Below are 10462 nucleotides of genomic sequence, written 5' to 3' on the forward strand. Positions count from 1 at the left end.
TACAAATAAGTAAAACACAATGATAATATTATATACTTTATATCATATTGAGGTGACTGAAGTACTTTCGCGTATACTCCTTTCTGCAGAAGCGCTTTAAAAAAATAATCCCGGTTGAGCCCATCGGTGTGACTGAAGTTCTTTTGCGTAGTACTCATTTAAAAAAAAATAATCCTGATAGAGTCAATACCTCGGGTAACCGTCCCAAGATTTCGGGAATAAAATGGGTATGGTCGGATAGAGAAGGTTCTCTAGATCAAAATCTCCGGAAACCAATAGCTTTCGAGATATTTGCGTTTAAAGTTGATACTTACTATTTGAATTACGTATTTTTTCGATTCTGTCTTTTAATTCGCTGAACTATGTCAATGTCGTCGTATATTTCGTACAGCTCATTGTTCCATCGAATCCGATATTCGCCGTGGCCAACGCGCAAAGGGCCATAAATCTTTCGCAGAACTGTTCTCTCGAAAACTCGCAACGTCGACTCATCCGTTGTTGGCATCGTCCAAGCCTCTGCACCATATAGCAGGACGGGAACTATGAGTGACTTATAGAGTTAGGTTTTTGTTTGTCGAGAGAGGACCGTGCTTCTCAATTGCCTACTCAGTCCGAAGTAGCACCTTTTGACAAGAGTTATCCTCGTTGGATTTCTAGGCTGACACTGTTGGTGGTGTTTACGCTGGTTCCAAGATAGACGAAATTGTCTACAACTTCAAAGCTATGACTGTCAACAGTGCTGATGATATCAATATCATCGGCATCCGCCAGCAGCTGTACACTCTTATAGAAGATGGTACCTTCTCTATTTAGTTCTGCAGCTCGAATTATTTTCTCCAGAAGCAGGTTGAAAAAGTCGCACGATAAATCACCTTGTCTGAAACCTCTTTTGGTATCGAACGGCTCGGAGAGGTCCTTCTCGATTCTGATGGAGCTTTTGGTGCAGCTCAACGTCAGCTTACACAGCTGTATAAGTTTTGCAGGGATACCAAATTCAAACATCGCGGCATAAGGCAGCTCCTTTTCGTGCTGTCGAAAGCAGCTTTGAAATCGACGAAGAGGTGGTGTGTGTCGATTCTCCTTTCACGGGTCTTTTCCAAGATTTGGCGGGTGGTGAGTATCTGGTCGGTTGTTGATTTTCCAGGTCTGAAGCCACACTGATAAGGTCCAATCAGTTCGTTGACGGTGAGCTTTAATCTTTAATCTTTCACACAATACGCTCGATAGAACCTTATATGCGATATTGAGGAGGCTTATCCCACGATAGTTGGCGCAGATTATGGGGTCTCCTTCGCCGCCGTGTTTGAATAGCTCGGCCGAAAATCCATCGGCCCCGCCACTTTGTTGTTCTTCAGACGGGTAATTGCTATTCGAACTTCTTCCTGGTCGGCCAATGGAACGTCTGCTCCATCATCACCGATGGGGGAAGTGTTCCCTCCATAATTTAAGTATGCTCTGGGTATCGGTGACTAGATCACCTTTGGGGGTTCTACAAGAGTATGCACCGGTCTTGAAACCTTCTGTAAGCCGCCACATTTTTTCGTAGAATTTTCGAGCATTACCCCTGTCGGCCAGCTTATCAAGCTCTTCGTATTCACGCGTTTCGGCCTCTTTCTTTTTTTGTCTGCAGATGTGTCTCGCTTCCCTCTTCAACTCTCGGTATCTATCCCATCCCGCACGTGTTGTGGTCGTTCGTAACGTTGCCAGCTGTTCTTTTGTACTTTCCGAAAACCAATGGTTTCGGTTGCAGCTATACGTAAGGATTTTGAAATGCCGTCCCACAGTTCCCTTATACCGAGTTGTTGATGAGTGCTCTCAGAGAGCAGGAGTGCAAGCCGAGTAGAAAATCGTTAGGCTGTCTGTTGTGATTGCAGCTTCTCGACGTCGAACCTTCCTTGCGTTTGATGGCGTGCGTTTTTTGCTGCACAGGGGCGCGTGCGAATCTTCGCTGCAACAAGATAGTGGTCCGAGTCGATGTTAGGACCTCGCAGTGCACGCACATCTAAAACACTGGAAACGTGTCTTCCGTCTATCACAACATGATCGATCTGGTTGGTGGTTTTTCGATCCGGAGACAGCCAGGTAGTTTGATGTATCTTCTTATGCTGGAATCTAGTACTACAGATAACCATATTTCGGGCCACGGCGAAGTCGATCAGCCTCAACCCATTTGGGGATGTTTCCTCATGGAGGCTGAATTTACGAACCGTAGTGCCAAAGACACCTTCATTGCCCACCCTGGCGTTAAAGACGTCAAGCACGCTTTCTAAGCACTCATAAAATTCATCTTTGGTCACATCGCCCTTCTCTTCCGCCGGGGTGTGGGCGCAAATCAGCGATATGTTGAAGAACCTCGCTTTGATGCGGATTGTGGCTAGACGTTCATTCACCGCGGTGAATGATAGTACTCGGCGACGGAGTCTCTCTCCCACCACGAATCCCACACCAAACTTGCGCTCCTTTTTATGGCCACTGTAGTAAATGCCACAAGGACCTACTCGTCTCTGTCCTTGTCCCATCCATCGGTTTTCTTGGACGGCGGTGGTCAGCCTTTATTTTTACGAGGACATCAACCAGCTGGGCAGCGGCACCTTCCCAATTAAGGGACCGGACATTCCAAGTGCATGCCCTCAATTCGTAGTCCTTAAGTTGTTCTCGCATCCGAGGCTGTTGTTGCGTTTTCATTGGGTTGGTTTTTTTTTACATGGCGGGTCCCAAACCCAGCGCACAACCCTATGCAGGGAATGTTTCGCCTTCTCATTTTAGCTCGCCTTCAAACGGATGTTCTTAGACTACCGAGAGGATACTTAGTCAAGGACCTAAAGTCGTGAGCTGCTTGAGTCATATGTAAAAGAATCGTTTCTGGCCACTCCCAAGTGAATGGCGATCAGAGAAGTTTATTCACTTGCGTGAACTTCTACACATGACTCCATCCTCCAAGTTTTAGAGCTATATAATCTGAGGCAAAGTTGATCATAATGATCCGTAGAACATTTCCCGCACCTCGATATTATAGGAAAAAATCGAATCGCTCTAATATATATTCAGACTGTAATATACTTATATTAACTTTATAAACTTCTGAAATAAATATTTATATAAAGTAAAATATTCAGTTTTAAATTTTTTCGATTTTTGGAAATAAAAAAAAAAAGAATAAAAGAGACAAACCCACTATTTTTAGTTAATGTACATGTCGAATGCGGAAATGACACATGAGACTTGGTCATTCCCACTAATTCCAACTGGACAACTACAGAGAAAAAATTTGATGTTATTAGTGGGTTCAGCATTTGTCGGATCTTAACACTTTATAGACTCGTCATGTTAAGGTTTCAAATGCCGATTATGTTTTCCAAACAGTTTTTAAATTTCGAACCTTATTATCGTTACGTCATTACAAATTTAAATATTTTCATTGTCTCTATACAGTACTTTAATTAACATTCTTGAAAAATTTCAATGATGCGACACTGATGTTATATACACAGATTTTAGTAAAGCTTTTGATAAAGTATCAAATTCAATTCTTTTGAAAACATAGATCTTCTTGGTTTTCAACCAATATTTTTAAAATGGGTTGCTTCTTTTCTTAGTAATAGAATTCAACACGTCATATTTAACGATACTTTTTCCGACATAATCAATGTTCCTTCAGGCGTTCCTCAAGGTAGCCATCTTGGYCCAATTCTGTTCTTGTTATTTATTAATGACATATCATCTGTTGTTAAGTTTTCAAAAATTTTATTATATGCTGACGCAACGCTTAAAGCTTCCTTGCCTTTTATGACTCGGTTATTTCCGCTCGTTCGCGGATTGCGCCCCTCGCGTCGGTTGGGCGGGATGAGGGTAATCGTTAGGTATTATTATTATTATTAGTATGAAATATGCACGTTCCCAAATTTTATATTTCGGGATTAATGAACAAGAACATATATTTATCTAATACAATCGCATCTCAAACAAATGTGTATAGATCACTTTTGTATGCGTTTGAACCAATCGTCGAAGCACTTTTGAAATTGAAGTATCGCCAAAGCATGCGTTCTAAACGCTTCTTCAGGTGTCGCAAAGGTTGATTTCTTAGTTTATTTATTCGTACGGGAATAAATCGTCCGGTTCCAAGTCAGGACCATACCAAAGGATGACTCATCTCGGTGATTTGGGTGCTCAAAAATAAAGTTGTTTCAGTTAATATAATATGTGAGAATGGTGAAGAGTGATCTATTTTCGACGGTTAGTTTTCCTGATATCTTTAAAGACAACTGGCAAGCAAATATCCCGAGATATGCGATTTCACCACAAAGTGAGTGGTGGCACTCCCATCGTACAAGTTTCACACCGGTTCCCATACAGTTCTCACATACTATCACGAGTGTAAAATTTAATGTCCCGGACGTATTCAGTTAATATATTATTGCGCTTTTAATAGCACCCTTATATGGGGAGTGACCATTTCATCCGTTTTCACACTGTCGGTAGGAATTGTTATAATATTTATGCAAGTTTAGTTGTTGTAGCTTTAGTGGTTTAAGAGATATGTACAGTTGCGAGCATTGAAATAGTAGTGCCTATTGGCCAAGAGAGTTTTGCTTTAAATTTTGTTTCTTTTATGATATTGCCGTCGATCATTATTTTAGTTATATTCTCTGAAGTATAACGGGCCTGTTATATACAACAATAAGTGTGAATTACTTATCGTTACTTTTTTAAAGCCAATTTTATTGCGATATCTGTTTTTATGAGCGAGCAATAGAATAGTAGTGAACAATGAGATGATTGCAAAGAGATAATTTTTAATAAAAAAAATTTAATTTTATCAAACAAAAAGTTAGTTTCCAGATCTTTTATTAATTACTCAATGCAAAAAACAAAAAAAATATGACTTTGCACTTTTTTTTGGGCGGCGGAAAGCACTGCAGTGACGAAAAACGAGAATGTATTCAATCTGTCATAAACAAGGGTAAATCCTACAAGGGAGTGGAAAGAATTGTAGGGTGTTAAGCCACAACGACTCATAATGAAATTATTTATAAAAAAAAGACGAAAAAAGGGGCGCAATATGGACTCCTTCCGAGAAATTTACACAAATAGTTGTAAGATGTGCCAAGACTCGACCTAGAATGTCAGCTATGAAGATTCGGAATGAACTGAACCTGGCCTACGGTGTTCATACAGTGAGAAGACTTTTACATGAACATAATTTATATGTCCACAGTCCTCGATAAGTACCGTTATTAAAAAAAATCATATAGCAAGTTGTCTTAAATTTGCCAAAGGACCGATTGAGAATGAACAGACGAGCCGAAAGTTATTCTATACGGCGGTAAAGGTATCTAAGAGGCTCCCCTAATAGAGAGTACGACCCCAGATTCAGCACAAAAACTATGAAGCTTGGCGATTTGAATTTCATGGTTTGGTGTGTTTTTCTTACAGGCCCAATTTTTTTGTGCAATCTCAATTCACAAGATTACAAGCATAACGGACCGACACGAATTCGTGGATATAATGTAGTATATTATGATACCATTTGCTGAAGAGGACATCCCGCTGAAAAGGATATTTTAGCAGAATAATGACCCGAAGCATACAAGTAGGGTGGCAAAGGAGTGGTTTCGGGTCAATGGAATTGAGGTCATGGATTGGCCAGCTCAATCCCCTGACCTCAATCCCATTGAAAACCTTTGATTTTAAAAATTTATTACTTTACTACTATTTTACTGCTCCCATCAAATTTCATATATAAACACAACTTTGTGAATAAACATATCTTACACCCATTCAAATTAAAATATTTTTATTAATAAACGTAGCCAGGGAAATATGATAAACTTTTCCGTTTCAATTGATGTTAAAATTGTTTAGAATTTTGCATAACTCACAGGTACGTAAAACTCTTAACACCCACTACTATTTCACTGCTCGCAACTGTACATTAAATTTATTAGAAGGCGGGGACACGCCCACTTTTTAATTTTTTTCCCACAGGTGCCTCCTGCTACTGCGATACACTGTGCCAAATTAGTGCTTTATATCTAATATGAGCACTTAATAGGTTTTCGGATAATGCCGTTTTGTGGGCGATGCAGAAATCCGATTACGCTCATCTACGAACTCGTTTTATTTTGTACTAAGGAACCCACATACCAAGTTTCTTAGAGATATCTCAACTTTTACTCAAGTTACAGCTTGCACGGACGGACAGACAGAAAATCAACTGGATTTCAACTCGTCTATTCGTCTATTCGTCCTTACCATTTATATATTCAGTCGAAAAATTATTTTTTCATTCTGTCAATAGATGTCGTTGCAGTCGTATAACTTCAGTGCTACCAATCACATTGTGTCATACCATGTAGTGTTGGAAAGGTGAGATTTTAAGCTTCATTTAACCAAAAAAACTAAATTTGGGAAAGTTGAAAAAAAGTTAAAGCAGAAATGAGTGAAAATAATGAAAAATTCGCTGTATTTTGAAAAAATTTTACAAAAAAGGGAAGAATGCCACGCAAGCCACCAATGAAATTTGTGAAGTTTACGGAGACGATGCTGCATCAGCATTAATAGTTAGGTGAACAAAATGGTTTTACTCTGTAGCAAGAGTGAAAAATTAATTGCACGATGGATTTTAGGTGAATCTCCAAAAATTAGTGATGATCAACACAAGCAACGATTATTTTAAAAATTATTAATTTTTTTATCAAATTTCTGTCAAGTTGAAATTAAATATAATGATGCTATGTTTTACTTTTATAAAAGAACATAATTTAACGAAAAAAAATTATTTGTATACTGCTTTTGCCAACTACACCTAACCCTTAAAATGCCTTTTTTAATTTAAGAAACAACTTTTACACTTAAAATTAAGAAAACAATTAGGTTTACTATAAACCAAGTGAAACCTAAAATATTTAAAGATAAAATTATTTTACGACATTTTGTTTTGTAGAGATAGATAATTATTTCATGTGCAGTGAAAAGATGATGCTAACACAATATGATTTACGAAGATTTCAAAACAGATTTAAAAAAATTAAATTATTTAAAATATGGATTTAAATTATGGAAGTGAAGAGTGAATAATTCATCAATTCTATAAAATATTAAACATTATTATTAAAGATAGTGTAATCAAAAATAAAATCGAGTAATATTGAAATAAAAGTTTTCATACTCGTATTTAGAAGATATTACAGTTAAACTTCGAAAAATCTTATTTTTAGTATTAATTTGGATAAAAACAATTATGTCACAATTTTTACTTGCCTGTCATAAATACGACATGTCGTATTGTTAATTCGTTTGTCCGAAGAACGACGACGTCTATCTTCGAATAAATCCTTAACTGCTGTAACACCAAGCACAAACAGAACTGGAATCATAGCAACTTCTTTACCGAAAGCGTTTATAGCCGGAAACCAATTCAGTAATACGATAAAAATAAAATATAAATTCGCGACTCGATGGAATTGCTCCAGTAGATTTTTTGGTACGAACGAAAGCAAAGTGTATTTTGTAGTGCGGATCTTATTACCTACAAAATCGCCATTCGGGTGATCGCGTTTTGGAGTTTTTGGTGGAACTGTATGATTAGGTATAACTATTCGATAACTTCGTTCATCGAACTTTTCACTTTGGCAAACTAATGTACGCTTCCACCAAGATGGTGTTTCGGAGCGCCGCAGTGTGTATATTGATTCTGAGCGGGATGCTTGCCGAGAATGACCACGACCACCTGATGACGATGTAACAGATGCTCCGAATTCACGAGTTTCAGTTTCTTCCTTGTGACCAGGTGGAAGGATAAAATCTGTTTTCGAACTAACACGACTATGACCGCGTGTGGGGCCAGTCGTACCTGGTGAATCTGTAATTTGACCTTGCGAAAAAGCGCGTTGATGTCCTTTCATAGCTGATTTTATTGGGCGACCACTCGGACCCAAAATGGTACCACCGCCATGGCTTACAGATCGTATATGACCGCGACTAGTTGTACCAACGCTGAGATTATGGGAAGATGCAGATACCACAGCCACGCCAGGTATACCTGTCGCCATACTACCGATAACGCCTCCGCCAAGCCCCCCGCCAATATTTACAGCTCCGGGAAAGACGTAGGTACGTTCGGGTTCTTGCAAAGGAATTGCTTGTGCTCCATCTAGAGGACCATACGCCGTTATTCTTTGCGGCGTTAATGCAAAATTTGGCACCGGCAATGTTGGCGGGGCTGAGCGCTGTTGCTGTACAACAGTAAACTTTCTCCGGAACTCTTCGATATTCCCTGAAAGCATTATTATAAGTCACCATGTGAATGTGTGAAACTGTAATCGTAAGTTACAGGTACTAGTTCGTAACAGCAATCCAACTAAAAATTTACTATTTTATATTGTCCTCTTAAAGTCATTGCATATATAGAAAACTTAAAAGTCTTCTATGATAGAATCCTGTAATAGAAAAATAAAATTATTTAATGTTTTTAAGTAACTTAGCTTTGAATCTAAGCACATATTTTCTAATAAAATAATATAACATAAATACTATATTTTATTACTCTATTCAATTAAAAAATGTCAGTGTTCTCCTTCCATTTAGACTTTATCTTGAACTGTCATCTGAACAATGTACAAGGTAGGGCTAGCAATTTACAAGCTTGTGGTTAGGAAAACAAATTCCTCATGGTCTAGCAAAAATTTCGAGTTGAGTTTACATACCTAAAATAACTGCTAATTGCTGGGAATGATCGGTAGTGAAAGTGTGTATGAACAATAAAACAGTAAAGGGTTCAAAGTTAGGAAATACTTTTTTTTAATATTTGTAAGGTCGTTTTCCTGCCTGGGTAAAAATCCGGGTTCGTTACGGTTACGAAGACTGTCGCGGAAATACTTTTGAAAATGGTATAACTGCGAAATTAAGAGCGGTTTATTATAATTTCGTCGCTTTCCCGCGGTGTTTTGAAAAGAAATATACATTGCTTAATGATTTAACACTAGAACTAGAGATGTTAAATATATACCTAGTTTTACCGCACCCGTCAAATCGATTTTTGATTATGGCTTTCATAGTAACTTTTGTGTWAGTTTAAGTAAATAAAAGAATATAATTTAGCAATAGCAACATTTAATATAATAATTCATTAATTATTTATAAACAAAAACAGTTTCTATTTGAATGAGGCACATATTTTACATGTACACGTTATGTTAGTTGAACACCTGAAACAAACATATGTTGCATGCAGTTCTGTATTTATTGCACAATCGAATTTGGCAAGATTTGCGTTCATAAGGACTTTTTTTTGAGTTTTCTGGAGTAAAATCCATTGGCTGTTTTTGCGATGCAATGAACGTATATGTATATACATATACATATGTATTGATGTCCATCTTTTCATAGATGATATATTATTATAACCGTCATTTTGACGGGTCTCGATATAAATAGGTCAGTATGACACTGATTAGTAATAATTGACTGTTCTTATATTTTATTAAAAGTCGTAATAAAACTCTGGAACAGTTATATAAATAATAATCAAATTTTTAAGCGTTGAAAACCGTCAAAATGACGGTCTTGGTAGTTCTAGTATTAATGAACCAAAATAGGAAAGGCTTTACGAATTAAAATGTGTTCAAAAAATTACCTTTACATTTGCCGCGTTTATTAGGAAAAGCTTGTAACTGTAGAAAATCTAATGTTTTATTGTAGCTAATGTTTATAATTCACTTGCTCCAATCTCACAAATTGTTTGTTATACTCTGACATCTTTCATAGTAACTTACAACTAAATTTTACGAATTACTTAAAACTTTTGTAAACGTTAAATATTTTCTTGACATTTGCCTTTCATTAAAGCCAAAACTGGTTGTTATGGCTCGTAACAATATGACTTTCTTGATTAGATTGAGTAAAGAATCTGCACCAAGTTTCGGATCATTGCTTTTCATGATGATGTTTTTCGATGTGTGTTTTGAAAAATATAACAAATTTTCGCGAATTGAACAATTAAAGACAAAAAAATTTATTTTTTGAAAGCACTGCACTTTGAAAGTTTGATTTATGACTGCAGCTTTACGTGTGAATAGTTGCAAAAATTATAAATCAGTTGAGCACCGCTCACTTGTTTCAAAGACAATTACAAAATATCTAAAGTGCGCATGTTTTGCTACATATATGACGTGGGGCTATAAAATTGTGAAAGTTGTTGTAACACCTCTCAGCCAAATACTGATTCCGGATTACAATTCGTCTTAGAGATTCGTATTAAGGTTATTCATCATAGCGTCTTTTTGGTGTCCTCGCCTGGGAACTATTTCCAGAAAGCTGAGATCTTGATTTTTGCCATTTAAAAACGGAAAAAATGAACAGCCTTTGCCCTAAATTTTTTTCTGGCTATTAATCCTCTGTACCAATCCTTTATTAAAATTATAAAACCTACTGAGTCGGAAAAGTGTGTGGATACTTTAAT

General features: G+C 37.2%; 1 protein-coding gene across 2 annotated transcripts in view; it reads right to left on the bottom strand.

The window, feature by feature from the left end:
- LOC108968174 (probable phospholipid-transporting ATPase VD) overlaps positions 1-10462 on the bottom strand; it is a 55010-nt gene that overhangs the window by 25571 nt on the left and 18977 nt on the right. For both annotated transcript variants that reach the window (XM_018932000.1, XM_018931990.1), the window contains exon 2: positions 7264-8441. In XM_018932000.1, the coding sequence (XP_018787545.1) occupies positions 7264-8288 (1025 nt within the window). In that variant the 5' untranslated portion in view covers positions 8289-8441. The remainder of the gene's footprint in view (positions 1-7263; positions 8442-10462) is intronic.

The sequence above is a fragment of the Bactrocera latifrons genome, unplaced genomic scaffold (genome assembly GCF_001853355.1).
Source record: "Bactrocera latifrons isolate USDA-ARS-PBARC rearing strain unplaced genomic scaffold, ASM185335v1 scaffold_1022, whole genome shotgun sequence".
In the NCBI taxonomy this organism is placed as follows: Eukaryota; Metazoa; Arthropoda; class Insecta; order Diptera; family Tephritidae; genus Bactrocera; species Bactrocera latifrons.